At 55.7% G+C, this 27,714-nt stretch overlaps 8 protein-coding genes across 8 annotated transcripts; 2 read left to right on the top strand and 6 right to left on the bottom strand.

The window, feature by feature from the left end:
- Nucleotides 1-3,723: 3,723 nt before the first annotated feature.
- On the bottom strand, nucleotides 3,724-12,165 carry C8A04DRAFT_38464 (gyf domain-containing protein; the record flags this gene model as incomplete). Its single annotated transcript, XM_062784249.1, has 10 exons — nucleotides 3,724-6,416; nucleotides 6,585-6,852; nucleotides 7,449-7,744; nucleotides 7,813-10,905; nucleotides 10,945-11,041; nucleotides 11,078-11,260; nucleotides 11,291-11,344; nucleotides 11,375-11,516; nucleotides 11,550-11,792; nucleotides 12,059-12,165. The coding sequence occupies 10 exons, from the start codon at nucleotides 12,163-12,165 to the stop codon at nucleotides 3,724-3,726; spliced, it is 7,176 nt and encodes a 2,391-aa protein (XP_062635584.1).
- A 648-nt stretch (nucleotides 12,166-12,813) lies between these two features.
- C8A04DRAFT_38463 (uncharacterized protein) lies at nucleotides 12,814-14,185 on the bottom strand (the record flags this gene model as incomplete). Its single annotated transcript, XM_062784248.1, has 3 exons — nucleotides 12,814-13,132; nucleotides 13,208-13,793; nucleotides 13,879-14,185. 3 exons carry the CDS (start codon nucleotides 14,183-14,185, stop codon nucleotides 12,814-12,816), a joined length of 1,212 nt encoding a protein of 403 aa, XP_062635583.1.
- A 518-nt stretch (nucleotides 14,186-14,703) lies between these two features.
- Nucleotides 14,704-16,123, bottom strand: C8A04DRAFT_13415 (uncharacterized protein; the record flags this gene model as incomplete). Its single annotated transcript, XM_062777702.1, has 4 exons — nucleotides 14,704-15,382; nucleotides 15,460-15,526; nucleotides 15,604-15,826; nucleotides 15,923-16,123. 4 exons carry the CDS (start codon nucleotides 16,121-16,123, stop codon nucleotides 14,704-14,706), a joined length of 1,170 nt encoding a protein of 389 aa, XP_062635582.1.
- A 1,507-nt stretch (nucleotides 16,124-17,630) lies between these two features.
- C8A04DRAFT_13384 (Metallo-dependent phosphatase-like protein) lies at nucleotides 17,631-19,956 on the bottom strand (the record flags this gene model as incomplete). Its single annotated transcript, XM_062777688.1, has 5 exons — nucleotides 17,631-18,072; nucleotides 18,161-18,476; nucleotides 18,554-19,472; nucleotides 19,553-19,608; nucleotides 19,680-19,956. The coding sequence occupies 5 exons, from the start codon at nucleotides 19,954-19,956 to the stop codon at nucleotides 17,631-17,633; spliced, it is 2,010 nt and encodes a 669-aa protein (XP_062635581.1).
- Nucleotides 19,957-20,801: 845 nt separating this feature from the next.
- On the top strand, nucleotides 20,802-21,433 carry C8A04DRAFT_38461 (acyl-CoA N-acyltransferase; the record flags this gene model as incomplete). Its single annotated transcript, XM_062784247.1, has 2 exons — nucleotides 20,802-20,844; nucleotides 20,910-21,433. The coding sequence occupies 2 exons, from the start codon at nucleotides 20,802-20,804 to the stop codon at nucleotides 21,431-21,433; spliced, it is 567 nt and encodes a 188-aa protein (XP_062635580.1).
- Nucleotides 21,434-21,527: 94 nt separating this feature from the next.
- On the bottom strand, nucleotides 21,528-22,646 carry C8A04DRAFT_13449 (uncharacterized protein; the record flags this gene model as incomplete). The annotated part of the gene is made up of 1 exon (XM_062777718.1): nucleotides 21,528-22,646. One exon carries the CDS (start codon nucleotides 22,644-22,646, stop codon nucleotides 21,528-21,530), a length of 1,119 nt encoding a protein of 372 aa, XP_062635579.1.
- Nucleotides 22,647-23,519: 873 nt separating this feature from the next.
- On the top strand, nucleotides 23,520-26,177 carry C8A04DRAFT_13443 (uncharacterized protein; the record flags this gene model as incomplete). Its single annotated transcript, XM_062777715.1, has 3 exons — nucleotides 23,520-23,690; nucleotides 23,790-25,449; nucleotides 25,531-26,177. The coding sequence occupies 3 exons, from the start codon at nucleotides 23,520-23,522 to the stop codon at nucleotides 26,175-26,177; spliced, it is 2,478 nt and encodes an 825-aa protein (XP_062635578.1).
- Nucleotides 26,178-26,553: 376 nt separating this feature from the next.
- Nucleotides 26,554-27,423, bottom strand: C8A04DRAFT_38458 (putative NAD(P)-binding-domain-containing protein; the record flags this gene model as incomplete). The annotated part of the gene is made up of 2 exons (XM_062784246.1): nucleotides 26,554-27,228; nucleotides 27,316-27,423. The coding sequence occupies 2 exons, from the start codon at nucleotides 27,421-27,423 to the stop codon at nucleotides 26,554-26,556; spliced, it is 783 nt and encodes a 260-aa protein (XP_062635577.1).
- Nucleotides 27,424-27,714: the final 291 nt, after the last annotated feature.

The following is a 27,714-nucleotide window of genomic DNA, read 5'->3' as shown; positions in this document are numbered from 1 at the left end:
GCCATTTCCAAGTTGGTCGAGCCGCTCCCCCAGGTCGTCTCTTTTTGGGTGTCCCAAGAGTCGTTTGCTGCCGTCCGATTCTGACTCTGATTCTGACACTGGCTCTGACACTGGCTCAGGCTCGAACTGCGCCCTCTTACCTCGCTTCCGCCCGCATTCGCATCCGCATCTGCTGCTTGCGCTGGGATCTGATCTGTGATGACTTCCCCCCATTCCTTCTCTCACCATGTCCCTAAGCCTATCCCACGGAGTTTCCCGTTCGTTTCCACGCCCTGCCCTTGTTCTACCCTGCCCTGCCCGGCAAGTGCGTGCGTGTGTGCGTGCTTCCGCCTCGCTACCTGACAACGTCAAAGTCTGGGTTCTGGGTTCTCCCGCAAAAACAAGACGAGGGTCGAGGGGGAGAGGGGAAGGTTAGTGGGTAGTGGGGGGGAAGGGGGGCGTGTCCCGGAAACCTCCATTCTCCCCGTCGTTTCGTTCCGGGCCCAATCCGATCATGCCGGGTCAGATCTTGGTACCGGTACCTTGTGTGTGTCAAAGTCAACTTGGCTGCCCTTTTGGGAATCACGAATCACGAATCAATTAAATCACTCTTTTTTTCACCTTCTTGTCGCGGCTAGGCGGAGGCAGCAAGCCAGGCAAGGAGAATCAGAGAGGGTGAAAGGAGGTGACAAGGGAAAAGAAAGTGTGGCGTGGGCGGCGGGGGACGATCACTGCATCACTGCACTGGGGTTGGTTTGTTCGTTCGTTCCTCTTGGGAGTGAAATTACTCGGGAGTGTGAAATGATTGATGAGACTTTGAGAGCCATTGCGGGACTCTGGACTGTGCTTGATTTGGCCCGGGGAAGACCACGATTGATGCCGACGAACGAAGAAATGGAGCAAGATTCAAGAAAAACGAGACAATAGCACGTCCAGCTCGCCACAAGCTCTGCGATGGTGGAGTAGACCATGTTGGAGGACAAGACAAAGTCCGTATGTAGCCTTGAAGTGCGAGAAACCTGTTCCATCTGTTGTCATCGACATTGTATTGCAGTGTATGTACGGTGTCTTTGAGACACTAGGCCCCCCTCGACTCAGACCGGTTTGCTGGGTGGGTGTGTGATGTCTGCACAAGCGAAACGCGTGGGTTGTGGATAGGGCGGGCTCGGGGCTCGGGAAGGATGGATTGGCATGATGATAGCCCTGTGCCATGGAGTCGGATCGCTGAGCGAGGCAAGGCAAGGCCGGTGAGAAAAAAAAGTGAGCAGCGACGATCCCTCAACTCTCGGGCCGAAGAAGGGAACGAACAAAAAAGAAAAAAGACAAAGTGACCGACACGAACAAAAGTGGGCGTCAGATGGCTTGACCGACGAGTCCGAGGAACGACGACAATCCAGATTAACTAGTTCACGTTTACCAACCCAGTTGGCGTTAATGTTATGGAGTCGACACGAGGAAGAAAATCTCCGGATCTCCAGATCTACAGATCAGAGTCAGGTGGATCCAGCCGCCGAGCTCTGTGGTTCCTATCTCTTTTTTTTCTCCCTTTCTTTATCATCTCTTCTCCGTCTCACTGTATATTTGTCTTTGATGTCGTCGGAGTGTTCGAGATGGTGAGATGGTGAGTCCAAGACTCTGTTCTTCCTCGGGTTCCTGTTTCTCCTGCAAATCATGCTAGACAAAGGATCGAAATCCGTAAGCTTGACTTTTTTTTCTGCCCCCATCTCGTTTCTCTCACTCATCCTTCGTTTCTCCCCGCCTTGTCTTAGTGTTGCAAATTGCCCGACTGGAGCGCTAGTTAAGCACACGCGGCTCCCCCCAAGCCATGCCCAAGCCATTCCCCAAGCCATCCCCCACAACGCGGTGAGATTCCAAGGGGGAACAAGATGTGTCTTGGAAAGTTGATGTCCTGATTGGTTATGATGCGAGGTCCAAATGGGGGGCTTTGAGAAGTTGGGATTCCAGTTTGGGGAAGGCGAAGGACTGAGAAGATAAGCTCTGACTGTGTCTTGCTTGAGATGCTGTCTTCCCTGAATAAGCTGCATTCATCGTTCATTCAATCATATTATCATTCATAATACGGAGCTGCCAACTGAATTATCAAATCCACGGTTGATTCCAAACACATGCGAAGCGCACGTGTATTCCGGTTTATGCAGCTCGGTTTTCGGTGCCGATAATCAAAACCAGACTCCCTGATTCCGGAGAAAGCACCTTAGCACCGGCAGCCTCCAAGGGATGGAAGAAGTTGTGGAACACTAAAACAAAACCCCATCACCGATGGATAGATATCACATCTCCTCCTGCCTGTCAAGTGATGTTTGCCACGGTTACTCGGTTACAGCAACCGGTGACCGAATCCCATCTCCTGCATAAACCCACGGGGCTAGCAGCATTGTGACAAAGGAATCGCAAAAAAAGAGGATCGATGTTAGCGTGTGTGTGTGTGTGCGACGTTGTTGGTTCCAGAATCCATGCCGAAAATGTTGACATGGCGAGCCAACAAACAAGGAACTTGCCGGTTCGGCGTTTCTTTTTGTCAATGCCGCCCATTTTTGAAAATCCAGACCGGATGTCCGTCGGCGTCCCAACCAACTCGGAGAAAGGGGAGCCCACCACCTGCCAAACCGGCTTGTGTGGACACAAAGAAAAATAAAATGCGACGTCGAACCAACGGCCGACACTGTCGGGGCTGTTGCCCGAAAAGGGGAGTGCCGCGCACAAATACATTTTATTTAACAACATTCCTTCTCCCTTTTATCAATCAATCAACTACGGGTACGGGTGCGGATACGGCCCGACGCCACCACCATCGGACGAAACGCTGTGGCTGGGAGTGAATGATGATATCGAACCATGTTCTCGTGAGAGGCGTTATTTGTGGCTTGAAGTGGTAAAGCCTGTGGTATGTGACAAACAAGGAAACAAGCTCCAGCGAAGGGACCAGACCGCGAGCTGCATGAATTAGACCGTAGATTAGGTTATACCTCCGCTAGCTCGACGGCCACCACGGTGCTCTAAGGGAAAAGATCCGCTTCGGCGTCGGTAGTGCTTCCTTGAACTCCGAGGATATAGGTGCCTTGGTGTTGAAGTTCCCGGCCGGAACAGTAGCTACCCGATGATAGTTGCATCCACACCCGCTGATTATAGGGAAAATCACTGATCGAATGCCTTCATCTTGAGATCGAGTATCGGTACATGAGATACGTGAGATACACCCATCGGAAGACGTCCGGGCCTTTCGGCCGGTACTACCGGCCAGCCTCGATTCATTGGGAAGCGTACCCGAGGATGGGGTCATCTATGGAATCCCGCATCCAGCGAGCACCTTCGGCGATGAATGGGAACTCGGGTTCGGATCGGGTACGGCACCATCGCCGGATCGCCAGAGCATGACATATCCTAGAGCTGGTATTGTAATGAATGAGTAATGAATGTGGCCGACGGAACGCTTCCCATTTGTTTATCGTTGGCATCATCGTTTTCGTCTCAGCCAACGACTCGAAAATAGCAAGGTTCCCTGGTCTCAGTCGTCCGCGTGGGTTGTCTCAACACTTAGCTGTGGGAGTCCCGTTGAGGCCGAACATATCCGAGATCCTACCAAGAGGGTGTGGTGTGTTGGATTGCTACCAGCGTTCTATCCCAGTTTGTTAAGAGGAATGGCCAAAAACTCTAGTTCCCGGTAAACACAACGAGATAACCGACCATCTATCTCATCATAGTCACATGGATTCTCCGATCAGATCAGATCTTCAGCCCCTCTAACAACCCCACCAACCTCTCCCACCCTTCACTCCCTTCCCAGTTCTCCTTGGCCTTGCCCATGACACTCCGCACCGCACTCCTCGCCTTGCCCTTCCACTTCGTCCCAATCTCGGGGACCAACTCCCCATAGTTCTCCAGCATCGAAACCAGATCATCCGTCCTTTCCACCACCACGCTCCACCCCTCCTGTTCCTCCAGCCAGTTGCCCGTACCACCACCACTCTCACCAGCACCAGCAGCCGCAGAATCCCGGAGGCCTCCCCCCAACGAAGAGCCAGAACCACCCTGCACCCCGCCGACGGCCGCACGCCACGCCTTTTCCGATGCGTCCACCGCACCTGCGTAATCAGCCCTCCACACCCGCGCCCGCGTAACCAACTCCCACAGCTCCGACCGCTTCGTCACCAGCGGCGCGACGGTCTTTTCTAGGAATTCGCACACAGCTCGCTGCGGTGTTCCGCGAGGGGGCTCGTATGGGACCCCCTCTTTCGGGTTTTCTTTTTCCTTGGAGAGTACCCCCTCGTTGAGGAGGAGTCGGAGCACGTCGATATCCAGGGCGTCTTCAGTGTGACGGATTCGCACGATGTTGTGGAGGGCGAGAAGTAGGTCTGATACTGGGACTGGACGCAGACGGGCCGCGAGGGTGATGACGTTGTCCCAGATGCGCCAGTTATCGTGGGAGATGTTGGCGCCGCGTTTGTAGGCTGCGAGGGATTGCGCAAGGAGGGTGGACGGGTCGCGGTTGGCAGGAGTAGTAGACTTGTCTGTGATATCGTCGTTTTCTTCATCGTCGTCGTGGGTTGTTGTGGGGACAGGGGCTTCGTCGGTCGTGTCTGTGTCGGATTCCTTTTGTTGTTTCAATTCCTTTAGACGCTCCAAGTAAAGACTGTAGAATGCGCTGCCTAGATTGCTCCATGTGCGGGCATCCTCACCACCCCCGATGCTGTCGGACGATGTGATGGCCCGGTTGTAGGCATTGGCCGCAGCGGAAAAGTCACCAAGCCGCAGGTTGATGTCGCCGAATCGATTCCACAGCTCCGAGCTGAGCCGGTTGACAGAGACGGCCTTTTCGTAGGCATCCTTCGCCTTGATAATATCCTTTTTTTGGAGATAGTACTCGCCAAGTGATTTCTGTGCGCGCGCAAACCGGTGCTTTGAAATTTCCCACGCCCGCTCGTAATGACTCGGGTCGTCTTCAAGATCTCCAAGGATACACCACAAGCGCGGGGCATTGGGTGGCGTTGATTTGCGTTCCGGGCCATGATAATCCGCTTCTCTTAGCTCGTCCACATCGACGTTGTCATCTGGTTCATCACCCCCGACCTCATCCACGAGCGTTCCTGTCTTATTGAACAAACGCCATCGGACGATGGCTTTGGCTTTTGCCTCACCGCCACTCCCACGCCCATCTTCATCCTCTTTTGCCGCATTGCTGGCGTGGCAGAGAGCAACTTCAGCCCACAGACGAAGACGCTTGAAGATCTCGAGCGCGGACACCAGCGACCCGACGCTGGCCCACGAGTAGGCCAACTCTGATTCCAGATGCCATCTCGGCGGCGAGCTCAACGCATGGATATGCTTCAGGCGAACCTGTGCCGGGGCTGACTCGGTAGGCTTTGCAGCGGGGAAGAATGACGTTGGTTTGTTGGCGGGCTTGGAAGTTTCCTCTCTATCTGTTGTCACAGTGATCTCCGGGACACCATCATCCCGATCACTGCTAGCCGTCTCAGCCGGCTCTTCCATAGGTTGTGTTGTGTCAACGATAACTTGGTCCACGACCGCCTGCATCTGCAAAACACCTCTCTCCAGGGTCCTGCTGCGATGCAGTTCAATCCTCGACCGAACGAGGAGCGCATGCGTGTAAACCTGCCAGTTTGTTTTCTTGTCCGCGATGACCCGCACAGCAAAAGGAAGCACTTCTTCCGCAGTAAGCGTATCGGCCGGAGAGAAAGCGTCCTTCAAGGTGGCCTCGGCGAGGAGGATGATTTCATCCAGAGGGGATAATTGCGGTTGTTCGTCGGGCGAAAGGTCTCGTAACGCCGGTGGCAGGTCTGATTTCTGGTCGCTTTCCACGTTCTCTTTGGTAAACTCGAGATCCTCCAACAGCGTGTCGTCGTTGAGCGCGAGTGCCTCCGGTTTCGCCTCGTTTGTCGCTTTCGACTCTCCCCCACTCTCCCGGCTCTTTGCCAACACCACAAGCTGGCTGGTACTCTTCTCCTGAAATCTTGTCCTCTTCCCCAGCGCCCCGGACAGCGCATACATAAACCCGCTCAACTCCGTCGCCTTGGCCAGGGCTGCCTTGGCCTTGCCGTCTAGCCCAAGCAGGATGTAAACATTGGCGCTCTCCACCAGAAACTGCACCTTGTCCTCATCACTCCAACGCCCTCCTTTTCCTGCTTCATCACCTACAATCTCCCCCTCCACCTCCACCAACCCCTTCTCCACGGTATCCTGCAAACTCGGCACATCGCACCACTGCCCAGCCTTGTTGAACACCGCTCCCGGCCCCAAACTCGGCTGCATCAGCAACTTGTAATGCCATACATGTGCCCTTAACGCAAGCCACTTCGCTGACTTTGCCGCAGCTCCCCCATCCAGCAGCAGCCCATCACCCTCGGTGGTAGTCTCGCTCACGCGGCCGACCAAAATCCACCTCGCCAAAGAAAACACCTCTATCATCGGTACATGCTCATACACCGAGACACCGTCCACCTCCAAGGACTGCAGACATGCCCTTCTTAGCAGCCTTTTCTTCTCCTCTTCCTCGTCCTTCAAAGACGCATTGCCACCGGCTTCCGTCCACCCCTTAACAAACAACCCCTCTACCGCCCGCAGCTTACTCTCCTCCAGCACGGGACCTGTAACAGTCCCTTGCAAGAAGGCGTTGAGCGCCGCTAAGCCGACGAGTAACCGGTCCTGGGGTGATTCTGGTTGTTCATTACTGCTGAGTGCCGAGGGGGGTGAAGAGGAATGGAGGGAAGCGACAAATATGTTGATGAGGTTCTTCGCGGGGTCGCTGAGGAGGATGTCGAGGTACTGCCCCGCGTTGAGGAACGAGGGCAGGGTGGAGGTCATGATTTCGTTTTTTTTCGTATCTCTTGTTGGTTTCTGAAGTGACAAAGACAGAATGGAAAAGGGGGTAGAAATAATTGGTTAATTTCAAGACCAAACTCTCATCTTCCTTTTCGAGTTTTGATGTCCTCAATGCTGTGCTGCAGTGAAGGGCGATTCATGGAGGGGCAATCCAAATTTCTGCAGCACATGAAAAATAAAGTGGGCCCCATGTTGGCGGGGTTGTTCGCGATTATGTAAGGCACAGTGAAGTCACGCACGCGATCACCGCTTGCATTGCATGTATTCAGGAGAATGACCAAATATCATAGCGCTAAGAGTACAATAGAACAACAATCTGGATTTTGACTCCACATCTTCGCTTCAGTACAGTACCTACACAAGCCTGCTACAGCAACACAGCGCTAAAGGTACATGATCTCTTATCAGATGCTCGCTGGGGCAGACCTAATCATCGCCCACCACGCATAACCTCATTTTTCCCGTCTGAAGGGGTATTTTCTTTTTCTCTCCGGGTTCGGCCGGTCCGACTCTTCCGAGCTGCTCTTATTGTCATCGTTATACTCTACCCAATCATCGGGCAAATCGGACAAGTCAGTCTATTTCTTGCCCTTATTCTTCTTGCTCGGCACCATGCGGAAGCCAGGGATATCCTCCTTGGGCGCGGCGGCACCACTGCTGGTAACAACCGCACCAGCGCTGCCGCCCTTCTTGGCAACCTCACTCCAGCCGCCGTTGCCGCCCTTAGAATCGGACGCCGCGCTGGTGGGCTCCCTCTCCACGACACCCTTGTCGGCGAGCTTCTTGCGGCGAACAAACTCGTCCGCAAAGTGACGTCCATCCATGGTCGTGCTGTATCCATACACAGCCTCGGCGAGGAGCGAGGGATCCAGAGGCAGATCGAGAAGAATCACGGCGAATTGCTCAACTGGAAGTATGTTAGTGCTGCAGCTGGTAAAAAAAAGAGAGAGACGGAAAGAAAGAGCGGTAACTCACTATCAGCAACCCCAATAAGGCCGCGGGCCAACTCGCGGTTCAGCCACTTCTTGAACTCATCCATAGCAACACTCTTGGCGTCCTTGAGCGACGTCGGAGCGGGTCTGACCGCAGATTTGGTAACGGCGGGGGACGGCGTGCTCCTCACGTTTCCAATGCTAGAGGAACGACTCTGGACCGCAGGGCCAGTCGGGATCGGAGCCTTGACCTTGCCGCCTGCACCGACGGTGGCCCAGCCACCAGCACCCTGAGCCGGTTGTGCAGCCACGGCAGAAGCAGCCGGTCCGGGAGAGGCGGACGTCTTGCTTGCGAGATCGGCGTACCGTTTGCCCATCGAGGAAACGGGGGTCGTGCTGGCTTGGACTGCTGCGGCAACCTCCTTGGCCTTTTGCTTCCTGAGCTCCTCCTCACGCTGGATATCAGCGAGCGTCTTCTTAGAACCGCCGTTGCCACCAGAGCCTGCAGAAGCGACTGCAGTCTTGAGGGTGGTGGGCTGTTTCCACGGGCTCCCAGTAGAAGTGGGGACGTTCACTGGCGAACCGGTACCCCAAGTGCTGCTAGCAGGGAGGCCGGAGTTGAGAGCCGCTGCGGCAGCCTTCTCACGTTCACGAAGGGCCGCGGCTTCCTGCTCCAAAGCAGCGCGTCGAGCGGCCGCTGCAGCCTCTTCTCTCTTGGCGGCCTTCTTAGCCTCGGCCTCCTGAATTTCCTTAAGACTCGGACCCTTCTGCTGGCCGGCACCCGGTTGCGGGGCCCAGGGTGCAGCGGGAGGCGCGGCCAGAGCGGCGCCTTCGGAGGTGGTATCAGGAGAGCCAGACCCCGACCGATCGCCATAGGTAGTGGGCAAGTTAGAAGCCGGGCGCTGGGCGGTAGGGGCAGCTAGGGCCACGCCCTGTGTCGGCGGCGGGAACGGCATGGGGAGGTCCGAGATAGAGGCCGGCTGCGAAGACATGGCATGATCGGCTTGCGTCTTGCGCACCTGTTCGGTCAACGTGAGCTCGCCCTGAGGCTGGGTGACGGTGGTCGTCGTCTCTGTAGTCTGGGTGACCGAGGTAACGATCTCCTGGGTTGAATCGTCGACAATCTGCGCGACCACCTGCTCCTCCAGCTGTGTCTGCACGGCGTCATCGTCCTTCGCTTCGGCCGGAGTGCCGGATGAGCCACTAGCCGCGGCCTGCTCCGCATCGAACTGGGCACGCAGCTCGCGGAACTCTTCTAGCCTCTCGCTAAAGCCCTCGGCATCCTTCTGAAGCTGGTCGATGTTCGGGAGTTGGCTCTGCAACGCGCTCACTTCGCTCGCAGCCTGATGAGTTCCAGCAAACGCGCTAGGAGCGTTTCCCGTAGAATGCATGGCAGCAAGCATCTGGCGCTCACTGAAATTCAGGTCGGGGGAGAAGACATCGCCGCCGGGGCCGATGGGCTGCTGAGCAGGGCCTGATGTTAGGCCAGCGGCAGAGTCAAAGAAACCTCCCGTTGGGGCAATGGGACCCAGCGGGTGCTGAGGAGTCATGCCGATCGGCGAGGTAATGCTGCCGAAGCTGGGCTGGCTCTGCAGGCTGTGTGCGCTGGAGTTATGGTGAAGAGCTCCTGGCTGGATGGGGGGCAGTCGGCCAAACGGATGATGATGTTGGGCCATTTCCCGCTGGCGGGCGTGGAACATCTGCTCTTCCTGCTTGCGGCGTTCCAAATCATTCTGCTGCTGAGCAGTCAAGGTCCTACCAAAGGATGGGAATGCGCTCTGTAGGGGCGGAACAGCCTCCGAGGTAGGGCCCCCAAAGGGTCCGCCCGAAGGCGGAGGGCCATGCGCAATGCCCATTTGAGGGACAAGGAAAGGCTCCCGGGAGTTGCCGATGCGGCGAATGAGTTGGCCAAGGGGCTCAAAGTCGGCATCCTCGAGACGCTTGACGCGAAGATCCGGCGTAAAGAAGTTGGCCTTGTACCAGTCGTTCATCTCAAGACCGCTGAAGGGCCCTTGCATCACCCCCTGAGGATCCAAGTACACCCAGCGCATCCTATCCGGCATCACCATGGTCTTAACAGCAGCGGGGTCGGCGGGCTGGGTGCTTGGAAAGGAGGATCCACCAGAGGTGCTGGAAAAGGGCTGAGCTTGGGCCGTCGAAGTGAGGGCAGATTGACCTTGCTCGGCAGTTGAGAACGGCGACCGGGCCGAGTCAGAAGTCGGGAAGAGATCGTCGAACCCACCGCCACGGGCGGATCGGACTGGGCTCTCCGTGTCTCGCTGGAGACCGATGGTGCCGCGGCCAATCGCTCCAAGCGGGTTTCCCTGACGAAGATCAGGCACCGAATCACCCAACCCATCCTGGTCATGCGTGTGCATTTGGGCCTGCATGGCCGGTGGGAAGAGGGATTCAAGCTTGCCACGGCCTAATCGAGAGGTGTTGGAGGAGCCAAACACACCGCCTAGACCGCCAAGGCCAGGAGACGGGACGTCGGTGAAGGAGCTGAGAAAGCCGCCCCCGAATGCATGCGGGAATCCGGCCCGTTCACGGTCAGGGGTGCCGGAGGAAGGCCCTGAAGGCCATCCGGATAGAGGGTTGACACTAGCAAAGCCCTTGGCCCCGACACTTGAGGTCTGGCTTCGGTCGCTACCATCAAAGGCGCCAGCACCGCCAAAGGACCGAGGGAAAGAGTTGAAGTTGGATTGCTGGTCGGTACCGGGCCCTTGGTGAGTGAGCCGGTCAACGTCATGTCCAGCCTGACCCTCATCACCGCGCCCCGTCACCGGGCTGCGAAAAGGATTGGTTCCGGAGGGACTAGCTGGACCGTTCCCATCCCCTTGGCTGCCCAAGTTCAAGTCAGCCATGCCGAAGTCACCAGCGTTCCCCTTGACAGGGGTATCGAAAACACCGCCCCGATGCTGGGCGCCTGCACTCGAAGGGCTATTGTCATGACCTCCACCGAGCACGGAGCTGCTCGGAGGGCCGTCATCACCAGCGAAAGGGTCAGTGTCGGTGCGTTGTCGAGGTCGCCAGTTGGGGGCATCGCTAGGCTTCTGGCCAGCGTTGTCCGCCGAGTCCTTCGGAATCAAGTGAGCCAAACGACTGCTTCCAGCACCGAAACGTTTGTCGGCCAACCCTGGCGTGGGCATAGCAAAGTTTCCGAAGGCTCCCCCACCACCGCTCGCCGGCGCAGCCGATGGACCCCAAAGTGAACCTTGGCCACCACCGAAGGCCGCATTTCCCGTCGTGTTGCTGCGGGGTAAGCCAAAGGGCTGCGTCCTGCCCGCGGCTGCATCACGAGCACCCACGTCCTCCCCCGGTTCGTCGGATATGGCTTCCTTGAGGTCGGTGCCGCGACGGGGTAGCCACGAGTCTTCGCGAGCAGCCCTGTTCGATGTCGGGGAAGCCACCGCTCCAGTCGGGAAAGGGTTCGTATCCGTGGTTTCGCGTCGGCGGGTACCAGGTCGAGAGGCGGTAGAAGGTGAAGATGTCTGAAAGTTGGCAGGATTCCCAACACTAACGGAAGTCTTGCGCCCATTCGCACCTCCAGTCCCTGGGTGTCCCCCTTCCTTGTTCTGCTGGGGCGGCTTCAGGGTTGAATTCACGTCGTTTGCGAACATATCACGCTCCTCTGCAGACATGCTTTCAAAACCGATCGGCTTCACCGTCCCGTTGGCGTCCCAACAAACACTCGGGTCCTGCGGCACGTGAGATGACTCGGAAGACTTCCCCCAGGGACGAGTCTGGCTCCCATTCATTTGTGCCGGGTTCCAGTTAGACATGAGGAGGTTGGTGGTGTCCATCTGCGAGGGGTCGAAGCTGTTTTTGTAAATGTCGAGCAGCTCCTCTTTACTATAGCGAAGCAGGCCGGACGAAGTAAACGCGGTCGGGTGAGAACTTGCAGGATGAGGGGGTAGCTCGCTTGCAGGGTGTTGTGGGACGTCTGCCAGATTCGTGGCGGAAGAAGGGTTAAAAGGGGTGGTCGAGGCTCGGCGGAAGGTCCTAGTACCATTCGAGCGCGGCCTGTTCAAAGGGTTAGCACTGGCCAAATACAGGATGAGTTGAAGAGGTCTCTGCCCAGTCCGGCGAGTCTAGACCCGATCCCCGTGCACGGTTTGTTGACAGCCCGCGCCGAATACAGGTGGTGGTCGGTGCGTGTTTGTGCTTTGAGTCCCACCACCATTTCAAGGTCCATCGAAACAGAAGCGGTCGGCAAGTCGGTCGGCAGGAGGAAGGGGAGGATATTCATCGCCAGAAAAGGAGGACAGGCGGCGGAAGGGTGGGCTCACCATTCACCACTTCCAGCTCCACGGGAGGAATCGCTACGTCCAGCCGCTCTCGGGTCTCTGTTCTGGCCTGCAGCGGCGGAGGCGAAGCTCGATGTTAACTGAGGCATGGCGGAGGCTTGCTGAGGAAAAAGCTAAATAGTTTGCGATTGCCACGAAATAAAAACGGGCTATGTAAGTGATAAAATCCAGATGGTAAACGCTTAGGATATTGCTAGTTCGCGGTCGTAAGAGGCGAGGTTTTCGTGACGGAACGGACTGTGAAGAGATCAAGCTTCCCTATTTTGCAAAGTTTCGACGAGGCAGTGGCCGGGTCGATGCCAAGCACAATCCACCCACTTGGGGCCACAACGTGACTTTCCTCGTGACCTGCACCCGGAATTTCGTCGTGGCACAGTGTGGATCCCTGAGGTTGCGCCCTAACGCTCCTTCCACAGCACTGTGCGCGTTTGGGATCCACCCATCGCACAACACGCGGGCCTTCGACGGTGACGTTGTTTCCTTTTTTTTGCACGTTCCCCTTTCTGTTCTTGCTTCCTCGGTTCAACTTTCGTTCACATTCAACTGCTAAGATAGCAAGCTTCGGACGATTAATCTAAATCGGTACAGGCGATGACTTGTATTCCGTGACCAATTTGTAAACAGCATATCTCGACATCATCAAGTTGCAAGCAGCTGCAGCTGGTGTTTAAGTCCTGCCATCTGGCAATCGGACTGCATGTCCTCGAGAACCTTCTTGGATTACCCGTCATGGTGTTTTACTCCGAGATAGGGGACTCTCTGACAGCAAATCCAATCATTTCGTTTGAAGCCAAAGCGTTCTCATCGATCAGCTTCCTTGCCGTTTCCACGCCCGCTACCGGAACGCGATACTCGGCCCCCTTGCCCTGACCTAGCTCAACCCCCCCTGGGAGTGCATAAGGAAAGGGCAAATACTCCGGGAGCAGCCCGAGCTGGCGAAGCACCGTACCCTGATCCCAGGCAATGTGCTCGTGGAAGAGTCGGTCGCCGCGGATGTTGACAATGGCTGTGAACGGGATGCTCAACGGTTTGAAGGTTGGTGGGATTCCGGGAACCCTGTGAACAAGCCAATGCGTCAAATTTGTCAGCCCTCAACCCTCAACTTGTGTGATTACTGGGCGAATGCCATACAACCAGTCAATGACCCGATCGTGGGTGCAATTGAACAGAAACTCGTCCACGATTCGGTCGACGCCGACGGTTCGGCTGATCAGCTCCAGGCCCGTATCCTCGGGGTTACTAAAGACAAAATGATTGCGATAAAATTCCGTTAACTTTGCCCTTCCGATCCCACCTGTGAGGGTCGGTACGTGGTTGACATAAGGCTCGTCGACCATGGTAGCCATGGTCTCTTCCACGCTGCGGTCTGCAAATTCGTAGCGGGTGTGCTCCTCCCAGATTGCCTCCAAGTCGAAATACGGCCCTCCCATCAGGGGCTTCAGGAAGGTCAGCGAGCGGGTATGTGCGACACCGGCAGCGCTTCCGTGGTAGTCCTCTTGCGTTGGGATGATGAAGAACCGTGCTGCTCCAGGGTAGGTGTAAACTTTGAGTCCTTCGTTGGAACCCTTGCGTTCCACGTTGGCGGGGAGGTGGGCGAGAACGGGAATGGGGAATGTGATGTCAGGATGAGCACCATAGAACACCACGCCCACAATGTTCTGGTTAGCCCTGACACCTTCCAAGAGTGTGTGACCGGATGTGCCCCGGCCAGGGATGACTTCAATGTATAATTACCTGTCAGCAGCACTTCCTTATGGTATGCTTCAACGCTGGAAACGAAGATCTGGGACTGATTTAATTACCAACTAAACCAAACCTGTCACCCTCACGCTCCGGCAAACACTTTAACTCAGCAATCGCGGTGCCCAGTCGCTCCGTAATACTCCCCGTTTCCTCATCAACCAGTATTTGGACAACAGCAAACCCCTCCTCCGCCCATTTCTGTCGTGGCGGAGGATCGAGGATCTCGTCGTTGCGGTCCAAGTTGAGCTCTTTCGGGACCAGCAACACCAGGCCCGGGCCGGTTCCCCGCCGAGAGAGCGGGGGCTGGATCGAGATTTCCGGTGTCACCTGCACACAGGGTGCTGAGGGACGTTGCGCTGCGGGCATCCTGGTGATCACGTTTGCTGGCTTCGATTCGTGGTTTCCCAGGCTTGCGGAACGATGGATTCGAGTAGATTTGTGTTGCGTTTGAGAAGCGGTGGTTGACGAGGGATCTTGTGAGATGGGAGTGAAGCTGTAACCCGACTCCCGAGGTCACCCCACAATAGTTACCAAGTGCGGGTAGGTCAATGACATCAAATTTATTTTGGCCGTTGGGCGGTCTTGTTGCTTGCCCCTATTTATTCGTCAATTACTGGCTGTGTGTTTTTTTTTTTTTTTTTGTTGTTGTTTTTCTCTTTCATTTAGATGATATTCCCGGGCCATGTTTTCCGTTTTGTTTTCTCGTTGAGATGTTCTTTTTAATTCCGGCAATTAATAAATGTCAGAGTTAAATAATTCATTAAATTTTTGCTTAATTATTTCGTAAACTGCTGTCAACTCGCTACAAAGTAATGATTCCAAGCCCCAGTACTTTTCCATCCACAACCAAAGAAAAAGGGGTATTTATTTGTACTGCTGCCTTCTCACATCGCCAATCCCGGGGTATCAGGCGGCAGCGATTGCGGTGTTAATTCAAAGGCGCTGATATCAGACGACCCGTTGGACCCGTTTTCGATATCAACATATTCCGGCGGATAATGGTATCGGTCCCTTACCCACTCCATCTCCTTCACCTTTGCCCCCTCATTCGGGATCCTCTCAACTTCATCCGCCTTCACCAAAGTAGATTCCATCAGACTACTCCCTCCCGACATCCTCGCGGTCGGAGTAGTACGGTATGTATTGTGAGTCCCCGGCCCGGTGAAATCCGTAACCGGCTTCATTTTCCCTCTTCGCCAAAAGTTAAAGAACGACTTGAGCCACGGTGCGCAGCCGCAGATGATGCCGAGGTGGATCTCCACGGCTGTCCACATCCAGAGGTGAAACCCATACCAGGTCACGTCGTATGTTTCTTCTACGACGTAGTGAATCCAGTAGGTGCGAAGACAGGCGGCGGCCACGGCAACGAAGCCGAAGCCGAAAAGCGTGATGAGGCCGGTCTTCTTTTTCCACGGTAGCTTCGTGTGGAAAAGGGAAGGCAAGGGTAACATCCAAATGCCAAAGTCGGTAACGGCCGCGAGAACCCCCTGGGCCATCAGGGTCTGTCCTTCGTCGAGGCAGTCCCGTTCGTAGTACATGAGATTCCAGTAGCTCGAGGTGGGTCTTAGAAAGGGGAGCGTCAGTGACCTTGCTTCGTCTGGGGATTTCACTGTTCTAAATCAGGTCATGGGAGGTCTTACATGCACTGCGTAAATAGGATGATGAAGAATGAGATGGTAAAGACAATCACAAAAACAATCATGCCGTCTAGAGTCAAATTAGCATTTCCCCGTTCACTCTCGCTGTAAGATTAAAAACAAAAGCAAAAGGCAAGATAGACTAACATGTACACTTGCGAAATGTGCTATTCTTCGGTGCTATGCGAAGAAAGCCGACCAATATCGACAACCTAGTGAGGCAGCTGGACGGAACAAACGCCGCCTGGGTAGCAAATGATATTTTGCGGCCAGCGATGATGTTGTAGGGGGTGAGGTCCCAGACATGCATGTCCCAGCCGAACCGTTGGAACGCGATGACCACAGTGACGGTGAGAGCCGTGTCGCAGAGCTATGTCACCCGGAGGGGTCACAACACCTAATTAGCCTCTCCGGCCCTATACGCCATGTGCAAGCGAGCCGTGATTAGGAAGGAAGGGGTACATACAGCTCCGCCCACCATGAGCCAATCGTCTAGCCCAGTTCTTCCCGTATACCGTATCCGGCCGTAGATGCGCAAGATGAGACATATCAATGCGATGGAAAGCATCGTAAGCTCGACAATTGGTAGGACTTTTCCTCGCGTCTCAGGGTCGATGAGGTTCGGATGTGGCCAAGACGCCAGCACTTCTGGTGGTGGTAGCCGCATGATGAAAGGGGAAGTGTGGTGCTGCGATCTATCAAAGGTGTGTATTAATCGATTGTCAACGTCGAGCTTCGAAATGAAGGTTGTGATGGGCGCAAAGTCGCCATGCGGCAAATACACGGCGACCGAGCCGTAATAATCAGAGCATACCACACCGAGAATGGAGGTTATCGAAAGGAGGGACTTCCCTCACCCTTATACGACAGTAGGATTTCCGCGCGATGCCCATTATCGCCAGCGGAAGCTGTAGATCGTCCAGCTCAACGTCAGTCAAGTGGCGTCTTGACGTTGACCAACCCCCCCCCCCAAATGATGGAAACGTCCAAACAGGCTAGCCATCTTGGCTCGCTTTCCCCGGCTTTGGGAGTACCCGACTCCCGTCTGATCATAACGTTTACGCACGGGTGTACTGGCCCAGCCAGTCGGTGTTTGACCCACCCTACCATCCTAGCTTGAGGCCCTCTAGACTCTTGCCGACAAGCAGATATCTCTACTATGTAACTGGTAAGGCCTCCAAAGTGGCATGGTACAAGTCTACGACAGGCTCAGGGGGCATGCCCTCACGCTTGGCACCTTCCCCCGCCTCTAGTTTGACTCGTGTTGACCGATCGACCGGTCCGTTTCTTTCGTGGGGATGACCATCGCGTTCTCCATCGACCACGTTCCCTCCTCGGGCAGGGATCAAACGTACCAGAACTACGGTGCCATGGCCGTGGCTTGCGTGAGTTGAGGGGTTGTGCCAGTTGTGGCTATCGTGATACAGATAATGTGGCATTGTGGCTGGGATTCGACATTATGCTTGACTCGGCCGGAGAAGGATCCGGAGATATCACGGCCATTGTATCCCAGAATTCCTCTTTTCTTGCGTGGGATCTTGCCTGCGGATGTTGCTTTGACCCTTTGGTGGTGTGTGTCCGGAGCTGGGCTCCGGGAGATCCCAGTCTGCCACTCTCGAACAAACTGACCGGCAGGCAATTCACAAGAGGGCACGGGCAGCAAACAGCTACATAAGTTGCACAGTATCCAGTTACTCGCGGGGTTGATCCATGGCCTAAGAAGTCCATAAGCTTCTAGCTCGAAATAATCTGGGGACGGTGGGGTTCTTTGAGCGGGAAGTTCCAGAGAAGTCAGCTGTCAAGAACAAGACTTCACTTGATCGACACTTGTTTATGGCAAAACGGAAAACCCCGTGAAGGTTAGTTTCACATGAGTCGGGTTAGCTGGCTGATAAACCTCGAATTCTCGTTATCTATCACCAGACTCCATTGATGACTCGAAACAATCGAAGCAAGAATGGGAAGCTTGGCCTCGAACGCGGGGGAAAAAGCCCGCTCTATCAAACCTATCATGGTCTTGCAAATGGATAATTATGCTAGTCATCTGTGAGGAGACACGGGTTTCTCCGCGGTCTTCTAACCAAAACTCACATGCCATATCAACCGATCGAAGTGATCGAGATGATATAGACTTGTCCCGACGCATGTGCAAGTCCCCTGACTCGAACGAGCCGTTATCCGCTCTCACCCGCGGTCACCATCCGAATCCTCCCTTCCACACGAGGCGCAATAGCCCTTGTCCACGACGCCCCGCCCAAGTCGCCCTCGACCACGTCGTCCGTGCCCCCCGCAGCATCTCCGCGAACTCCAGCCACTCGGCACCACTTGCGGAATACACGGCGCATGATAGCCAACTCGCGGTCGACGCTGCGGACGCTTTCGCGTGCGTGCTCTACGTCCTCGCCGGACTCGGTGTCGCTGTCGTCTTCGTTGGGGGGCGGGACGTGGGAGCGGGTCTGTCGAAGACGGGCTGGGGTCCATTGTGCCCAACCATTCTTCTTGGGAGTGGCGCTTTCATCGCTGTTGGTCTTGCTTTCCGGGCTGTCTGATGTGGCGGAGGTGGGTGATTTCCCGACGATGGGATGGCTCTTCTCCACGCTGTCTGCTACTTTGGACCTAATTATTCGATCCGTCAGTTCTGTGCCGTGATTGTTTTCCCGGACTGAGCCGAAAGAAAGCGAAGGAGCAAAAGGGGGGTACGTACCAATGACTATCCATCGACGGACACCAACCACTCCACTTGGCCAACACAGTCAAGGACATGAAGTACTGCCGCAAAATCGCCGAGATGAGCATCCCGTTCTCCTCGGAGACCACTTCCTCGCACTCGCCACCTTCCGGCTCTACCAGCAGGCTGCGGTACCCATCTTTGCCGCGTCCCATGTACCCACGCGTGGCGAGGACGTAAACGCGCTCATTGTCGAGCGTCTTCCCATCAACTTCGGCCGCGAGGATCCGCGATCCGACGGGTCGAGAGGGGTCAAAGCTGAAGCGGATGTTGGAAACCTGAGGGAAGCGCCCTGTTCCGGCCGGCAAACAGTATTGGTTAGTTGATAACGTTGGTTTCGCAGCGCGAGTCAGACAGGTTGAAACACACCTTCTAGCGCGGGATAAAGCGAAACACCGTTCTCTAGCGCATCCCAGAGCGCCTTTCCTTTCACCTTGATCACAACCACGGGATCTTCAAATGGAAAACAGTCCGTTATCTCCTTGACACGTATCGGCCCCGGCGCATATACCTGATCACCTCTGATCGTGCCGGCCGCCATCAGTGCGCAATCAGCGCCATAATGGTGCCGCATGATATCGCACACAAAGTTGCCCAGGTTGCTCTCCTTTAACCTCACCGTGGTGAACCTCGAGTCTAGAGGTGTGGCAGTCCACCCGATCGGCTTCTCAAGGCTCTTTTTTAGCTTGGCCGTGAGACTGTCCACTAAAGTCGCGGCCTCTTTGTCCTCCGCAATGGACCGGACGATGTCTCGCCGCCAGATATCGACGTCCCATCGCCGGCCGCTGGCACTGGGATCGGTGACCCGGCGGATCTCGATGTAGCTGAGCTGCTTGAAGTCGGAGCCGGACCGCAGGACGTGAGTTCCGTTGATGAGACTGTGGGCGTAAAAGTGGTCGTGTCCGCCGAGGATCAGGTCAATATTCTCGCCGCCGAGCTGCGTGGCAAGCTTGTTGTCGTTGGGTTCGCGCTGGTGTGTGACGGCTATGATGATCTCTGCGCCCTCAGCACGCAGCTGGGGCACCAATTCCCGGGCGACCTCGCTGGCCGAGCGGTAGATGATGTTTGGTGGGAGGGCATTGATCGTCTCGAGCCACTCTCGCTCGCCGAGACCAAGCAGGCCGATTTTGATGCCATTGGAAGCCGTGATCATGTGCGTCTTTTTGGCATTGCCAAGGGGAACCCCATCCCCGAGGGCCGGGTCCAGGACGTTGGCTAGCAGCCAGGGAAAGTTGCACTTGGAGGCGAGGTTGCGGAACTGCCGGTCCCCGAAATCGAGATCGTGGTTCTATCAAAGTGTTAGTTGGCCACAAAATACAAGACTAGACCAGCAGCACGGTGCTGAGTCCGGGCTTCGCGGCAACATACCCCGACACAAGCGCAGTCAGTACCGATGAGGTTGAGCAGGGGGACCATGTGGCGGCCTGTTGTGTGTGTGTCAGCCGACTGAAATCTGAAACGGGGGTGGGGCTGATATGGGAAGGAATTGGCTGACCTTTTGTGATGGAGCTCTCAAGACTCGGGTTGAAGACATCGCCGGAGAAAAGAGTGACCAAGTTGGGCTGCCCTTTGAACCGATCTGCTTCCCGGTACTCCTTACAGACCGTTATGAACCTGGCAACACCACCGGCCGGTTCAGACGAGGAGGGGTCGAGGTGGTAGACATCGTTGTAATGGAGCAGCCGGATATCTGGAGGGGAGTTGTTGACATCTCGGCCAGAGCTGAAAGTGACGGTTGGCTCGGCGGATGTAGGAATGGAAGGCGCCCCCATTGTGTCTCGTTGGAGTAGAGGATACCAATATGTCAACGATAGCGCGGGGGAACAGGTGAAGCTTGACGATGAGAGGGGCAGAAACAACTGGTTATCCTGGGAGTCGGAAGGGGAAAGATGTGCTTTGAAGCTTGAACCGGGTTCCTGGAAATCACGGGACGCACCGGTTGATCAGGGGCGGGCCAGGTGGAAGTCTTTAAAAAGAAACTTCGAAGTTATGTGCCACTTGCGTTGTGGCTGGCGGTCCCTTTCCCGGAAGTGCTGGAGATTGGTGGGGTTGTTTTCCGATCGGCAGTGCTACCCAACTCCAGGTCCCAAACTATCAACCACTGTGCCGTTGCAGGCGCCGAGGGGCCCAACTTTCTGCATCTTGCCGTGCCGGTGTCGTGCCAGCCTGCCTAATTTGTAAAAGCGGGCCTCTGATTCGGTCCCCATCGTAGCTGAACCCCTACCGTTTTCTTGTTGTCGTATCAGTGGGTTTTGAATTCGTTTTTTTAACTGCCGAGGAACGCGACAAATAGATACGAAAAGTATTTGGGGCTACGGACCCATGGATGGAACTAAGTGGGGGATAGCCCAGGACTTCCATGATCTTGAAGCTTCCTTGCCTCGGAAACTTCTCGTTCCAGGTTCCTGAGATCCAGGTCCACTGGACCCTTTTTACGCCCTTCTCAGCCCCACCATCTGTCAGTGGATGCGGGGCAAAAAACTGTCCCATCTCGTGTTGTAAAGGATAAAAGCCGACTGAGGACGTTGAGTTTGAACATTTGTTGAGAGCGGAACAAACACACTTGTTGTAGTAAGCAGTATTCGGCCTGTATTTTCGAGATTATTCCTCAGTACTCATGGCTTCCAACGCCCCTACGGTCCGGCACGCCCGGCGAGAAGGTCAGGCCCCTTTCATGATGTGTACAATTGTCTTGGTCTCTATTTACACAATCTCAAACCCGCAGATGTGCCCGCAATTCTGGAGCTGATCCGCGAGTTGGCGGATTACGAAAAGGAGCTTGACAGTGTTGAGGCGACCGAGGCCAAGCTCCTCGAGACCATTGCATTTGCGCCCTCTCAGCCGAGCGCCTCAACGTCAAGCGACAGCACCGCTCTTCCGCAGACGGAACCAACCTCTCCTTCCAAACCCGCCCGCTGTCTTGTTTTAACTACCCCCGGTGGTATTGTGGCAGGCATGGCGCTGTACTTTTACAACTACAGCACATGGCGGGCGCGGCCGGGTATCTACCTCGAGGATCTGTACGTCAAGCAGAGCGAACGCAAGAACGGCTACGGCAAGCGCCTGCTGGTGGAGCTGGCTAAGGAGGTCGTTGCCATGCGCGGTGGTCGGTTGGAGTGGGTGGTACTCAAGTGGAACGAGCCGTCTATCCAGTTCTACGAGAGCATTGGTGCTAAGCAGATGAGTGAGTGGGTGGGCATGCGGGTGGACGGGGAAGCGCTCACGAAATTGGCGACGCTGCTGGATTGAGCTTGAAGGCGATTGGTGCTACTCAAGGAACCTCGCGCTTGCTCCATTGTTCCCTGTTTTTGGAGGGGGAGAAGTACTCGTAGCGCAGATCGATTCAACTTCGTTTCGCAGCTCCTCGATGTTTTCCTCGTCTTGGCGGCTGTTTCCTGTTCTTGTTACCCCCTTCGGGGTCTGGGTAATCTTTGAAAAACTCCAGACTCCTCCCCATTGGGGACGCCGGAAGCATAGTTTCCCTTCCCCATGTGATGTCCCAACCCTTGCCAGTGGGCTTTTGTTTCATGGTCGCACTCAGACGCCAGACCTCCGCCAGCATGCGCCGGAAACTCCGCGGCTTGTACTTATGGCATCCGGTCGGTTGAGGATCGGACGGCGAGTTGTCATCCAAGGCTCCGGAGAGCAGCTTGTTGCGCCGGTTAGCCTGCCGGTCCACGGCGGCCACGGGTTTGACGGCATACGCCTTCCAGTCCCAGTTCCTGGCGGGTGGCACGACCTCCAATATTCCCTTTGCCAAGGCACGGCGAGGTGGGGGAAGCCACTGTGCTTGAACCGTCCCTTGAATGATGTTCCTCAGTCTTTTCCACTCCGATACGGGCAGCGGTGGCATGATCTTCTCTGCTAGCTTCCTCCATAGAGCGAGGAGCTTGCTCCGGGCGAGTTTGAGAGGAAGCGGCCGGCCCCACGAATTTTCAGCCGGGATGCGCTTTTCGGGCGACGTTTGGTGCGCCATTATGCTCGCCCGGGGAGAGTTGATGCCCGCATTGGCCTGCGAGCGGGCAAATACGCGCAGTTTCTCGACGTCCCACGTATCCAGCCAGTCGAGTTTCCTGTCCTTTTCATCGACGGCATGGGCCTTGGAGATGAACCTCTCCAAATCGGCTGTGCTGGAGGGCTTGTCGAAGCTGACGAGACGGGCAACCAACTCGCGCCGGCGTGGTCCTCGGCGGCCGATGGCAAAATACATAATCCGGCGCATGCGATCCATGTCACCGGCGTTGGCGGCACGTATGAGGCGAAGGCCATGGTGGGCGTGACGAATGCGCCTGGCAATGAGCTCATCATCCGCCCAAGAATCTATACCCGCTCGAAACCTCGCCTTGATGCGCTCATCGATGACCCATCGTGCGGGGCGCGGAAGGTATGACGACTCCCGTAAAATATGGCGGTACAGATGTATTGGGGTTTCGGGTCTTGGAAGACGGAGGGGCCGGGACATGATGACGGCCCGGGGTGGTTGTTTCGCGCAAACCGAAACTTTTGCGCCGGAAATGGAACGCCAAGATTGGAGACGTTTCTTTCCATGTTGACTTGTGGGGCCTCAGCCGAGAGTGCGAGCTCCTTGTCGGCATCGCATCGCTTTGGGTAATTTACGGTCCGTGCGTCGTGCCCCGCGTCCGCCGGAGTCAAGATGGCGCGTCTCTCTCGGCTCCACTGGCTCAGACACGCCTAAGAACACGAAAATCGCACGTCGGCCACCCGTGTCTTAATTGAACTCTCATCGCCCGATTCCCAGATTGCGTTGCTCCTAGCATTTCGCAAGACCCGCGACCTTTTCTCATCAACACCTGGACGGAGTCAAGGCTCGCGAACCTCCAATGCATTCTTAGTACAGATATTTTTTGGATTTGCCCACATGCGCCCAGGCATACGCATCCACTAATCAGGCCGTTTCCCTCCCCGTATTAACTTAAACTGAGCCCGACTTTTGAATCCCTTTTCGCGCTCCGCTGCAACGCATACTGCCTGAGGATTTGTGCGCCTTCGCCCCTTCCACTCGCTCACGAACCCTCACACCTCACGCCGCATCCAAACCAACACCATTGTCGCCCAATTTAGTATTTCGCCTACGCTTCTTTTCCAACACTGGTAGATCAGAAAGCCGAGTTTAGCAACATCTTGTTTTTCCACCCGCACCGTCAGTTTTGTCGCATTTGTATGCGCACCCGAGAGCGACTCAACGGTATCCAGTCACCGCTTCGGCATTCCCCGCGTCGCGCCGACTCCATTCCGGGCATCTTGACGCCCCTCCTCGAAATCGTAGCAGCGACAGTTGCACAATCTTCCGCCGTGCCCGGGCGCGCTTTCAAAGATGCAACCACCACACATTCCTGCTGGCTCGCAGCAGCCTCAGCAACAATCCCAACCTTCTTCCCAGCAGTCCTTCTCCATGAGCCAACCTTCGTCACAAACTACGGGGTATCGCCAATACGCCGAGAAGGCTCAGAAGCCACAAAATGAACAGGATATGGGGATTTACTCGGTATGCTTGCAATTTTGTTACGCCTTCCTACTTATGCTTCCCGTTATGGGATCGTATTCCCCCTGCCGCACGCATTTGTCGCTAATTGACCATCCGTAGGCGGTTTATTCGGGCGTCAATGTTTACGAAATGGAGGTCAACAACATTGCGGTAATGCGACGCCAAACCGATGGGTGGCTGAACGCGACACAAATTCTCAAGGTCGCAGGGGTGGAGAAAGGCCGCCGGACTAAGATTCTCGAGAAAGAAATTCAGACGGGGGAACACGAAAAAGTACAGGGAGGGTACGGCAAATACCAGGGCACCTGGATTCCGTTTGAGCGCGGGTATGAGGTCTGCCGCCAGTATGCCGTAGAGGAGCTTTTGATGCGCCTTCTCACGCACAAACGAGGCCAAGAAGGCACAACGACCGATGTGGACACTCCGACAAAGGAACAGGCCATGGCGGCGCAACGGAAACGCATGTACAATGCCGGGTCGCAGGAGAACCGTACCAATGGGTTGTCGGGGACGTTTTTCAAAAACATTTCCTCGACCGCGTCTCACGCTATTAGCGCGATTAGCAAAGCCCGTTTCGATTCTCCCGGTCCGCGCAACCGCAGCGGCCCGAGCCGCGCTCCAAGTTTTCACCGTCAATCGTCAATGCAGGATGCAAACGATTTCCCCGCCAATTCACAGCAGAGCTTTGTCTCGGATTATGGTCACCCGGATGCCGCGTTTGGATCACAGACTTCACAGCCCCCGAACGGCGATAACAACGAGCAGCCACCGAGGAAACGCCAACGAGTTCTTACGCCTGCTAACAGTTTTGGCGGACTGACCCCGACTTACCCCCACCTAGATGGGTATGCGGCCAACTACCCGGGCTCGCCCACGGAGCCGAACGAGTCGTTTATCTACTCTCAAGCTGGTATTCACGTCGACCAAGAACCCAACTACCCTCCAGGGCCGCTTCGCCCTCTCCCACACGATATGTCCCCCGAGGCCGATGCTAGAAGGAGCATGCTCATGGGCCTGTTCATGGACCCCAGCGGGCCGGACGAAAGCAAACGGAACACATTGCGGAATATGATTCCCCAGGAGCTCGATGTCCCCATTGACTCGCAGAGCCATACCGCCCTGCATTGGGCCGCGACATTGACGCGCATGCCACTCCTGCGGTCGCTGATCGAAGCTGGTGCGAGTCCCTTTCGGGTCAACGCTGCCGGCGAAACGGCCTTGATGAGGGCATGCATTGTCACAAATTCGATGGACCACAATTCCTTCCCAGAGCTGCTCGATGTTCTCGGGGCGACCATCGATGTGAGGGACGACAAGGGCCGCACGGTACTGCACCACATAGCGGTAACGAGTGCTGTTAAGGGGAGGAACTCTGCTAGCCGGTATTACCTTGAAAGTCTGCTCGAGTGGGTTGTACGACAGGGCAGCGCCCCAAGCAGCCAAAATGTTCCCGGCAGTCTCCCTGGGCCGGCTAAGATGGGTATAGGGCGCTTCATGAGCGAAATTGTCAATGCGCAGGACAGCAGCGGCGACACCGCTCTCAATATTGCGGCGCGAATCGGCAACCGCAGTATTGTGTCCCAGCTTCTGGAAGTTGGCGCGGATCCCAACATCGCCAACCGCGCGGGGTTGCGACCTGTTGATTTTGGAATTGGCACAGATGCCGAGGATCACCGCAACGGAGATACGTCGGACAGGAACGGTGGCACTCAGGGGTCAAGCCAGAAGACCAAGGAAAACAGTGACGAGGTGGTTAATTGTAAGATTCTTTGCCCTCTTCTAATCCCTGTCTTGCGCTTCAGACTAACATTTCTGGTTTCTTTTCTTTTTTTTTTTTTAGCCATAACCCACCTCATCACCGAGTCTTCATCGTTGTTCCAGAACGAGCTCAAGAAGAAGCAAGAGTCCATTGACACACTGCACACTTCACTTCGGACAACATCCGCGCAAGTTGGCGAAACGCGCCGGAATCTCGAGGCTCTACAGGACAAACTAAAAGCGCAACAACTCGCGAGACAAAAAGTCGTCAACTTCAAGCGCGCCTGCGACGAAGAAGAGCAGCAGCTCATCCAGCTCGAGCAGCGTCACGGCCGCTTGGACGTGGACGCGGCTAACGCGTGGGAAATGGAGCTGGAACAGGTCTTGGATGATGTCAATGCGTTACAGAACCAACACCCAAATACCGCAACAGAAAGCGTAATTGGGCCCCAACTTGCCAAGCTCCCCAGCGCCACGGTTCTCCGTGCGCGCCTTCACGCCCTGCGCACGCAGTCGACACAAACGCGCCGGGCAGTGGAAACACTGCAGGCACGCAGCAAGGACCGGGAGCTCAAGTACCGGCGGCTGGTGGCGTTATGCACGCGGAGACCAGAGACGGAGGTTGATGCGCTGCTGGATACGCTGACGAGGGCGGTTGAGTCGGAGAAGGGGGAGTTAGAGATTGCTCGAGTTAGGCGGTTTTTGGGCGGGGTGGAAGGTGTCGCGTGAAGTTGCTTTGCGGGCTTGATTTGCGACGGGGGGGGGGGGGGGGGTTTGTTGATCTGCATCTTGAGGATTGTCCCGCGGTGGTGCGCTTGCACCTAGTGTTTCGCAGTTTGCGCTTAGGCGCACTTGTCACGGTGTCATGGTTGATACGGCGTAGCTGGCTGGTGGGTTTGCAGCTTCATTATGGCGTTCAGGGCCGGGAAAGCGCCCTTGGGTTGGGTTGTATCATTTGATGGTTATATTCTTCATATTCTTGTGCTTGAACTTACCCGCAGTACTGCGGTTTTTGCACCGTTTCGACAGTATGGTCCAGGAAGTCCTTTCGTGAATCCACATGTGTACACATTAATATGCTCGGGCGACTCCGCAGTCTCCTTCCTCATGAGCCCACACTGAATCCAAATGATCCGTCAAATTCCCCTCTTTTTCCCTCTGCATCGGCGCGCATGTCCTTAAGGGTATCCAAAGAGGGGACTTTGTTCGAAGGGTAAAACCGGAGTAGGTTTCCAATGTCCTCATCCGTCAACCCGCACATTTCGTCCCACGGATATGCATCGCTAACTTTCATCATCCACGCCATTCTTTTCGGCCCTTCCTCCGGCCGCGGTGCCATCTCCCTCAGCCTCACCCTCAACTGCCCGACTGTATCGATCGCCCTCCCAGCATTTGACGGCAAATGCTTCGCGATGAACTTGCGGATGATGCTCGCCAACCTCGGGCCTTTCCCATTCGTGCTCACCATGATCTGCAACGGTCCGTCTCGGTGCACACTGCCAAAGTAGAAATCGCACTCGGGCGGGACATCGGCAATGTTGGCCGGGATGCGGCGCGCCTTGCACAGCTTCCAGATGGCGGTTGACGCGGCAGGGTCGTCGACCGCCACGAGGACCATGTCAGCGCCTTCGAGGTCGGAGGTTTCGAATTTGCGGTCGATGTGCGAGACTTGCCGCTGCGCTACGCGGTAGGCGACTTCGGGGTTCAGGCGCGCTGCGGGGGAGACGACGGTTACGTTGGCGTCGGCATTGAGGCAGTGGAGGATTCGGCCAGCTGCTACCTATGAGGGGGAGGAATAATAGTGTTAGGTCGTGTGGAAGAAGGGCGTCTTTGGACTGTACGCTGCGTTTCGAGCTGCGATACGCACCTCCCCGCCACCAACGACAAGCACCGTTTTGCCTTTGACCTGCCATGCAATGATCAGGCTGCCGCCACCCTGTACTTCGGGAAACTGTTGTTGCGATGGCTCAGCCATTGTAATTCTTTGTCTCACGTTCCTCGAAAAAACCGGGTATGTAGCCGGGGAATTGGCGGTGCAAATGATGTATTCATTGCGGACTGGATCGCTGCAGCTTTGCGATTCCAGATGGTGATCCAAGGTTTAGAGGTTGACAGCGCCATGGAAAGGCATGCGGGGCCAGCTCCTGCGGAAAGGATTGGCTTTGATTGGACAATTTCCCGCTCAGGCTCCACTTTAAGCCCCAGACACCTGTCCCGCCAAGCCAACAGCCGCTGCAATCCATGATCCAAAGGCGAATCCTTGCAG

This window comes from Dichotomopilus funicola, assembly GCF_033296635.1.
Source record: "Dichotomopilus funicola strain CBS 141.50 unplaced genomic scaffold C8A04scaffold_47, whole genome shotgun sequence".
Lineage (NCBI taxonomy): Eukaryota > Fungi > Ascomycota > Sordariomycetes > Sordariales > Chaetomiaceae > Dichotomopilus > Dichotomopilus funicola.
The sequence above is the reverse complement of the archived record's forward strand: the minus strand, read 5'-3'. Positions and strand labels throughout refer to the sequence as shown.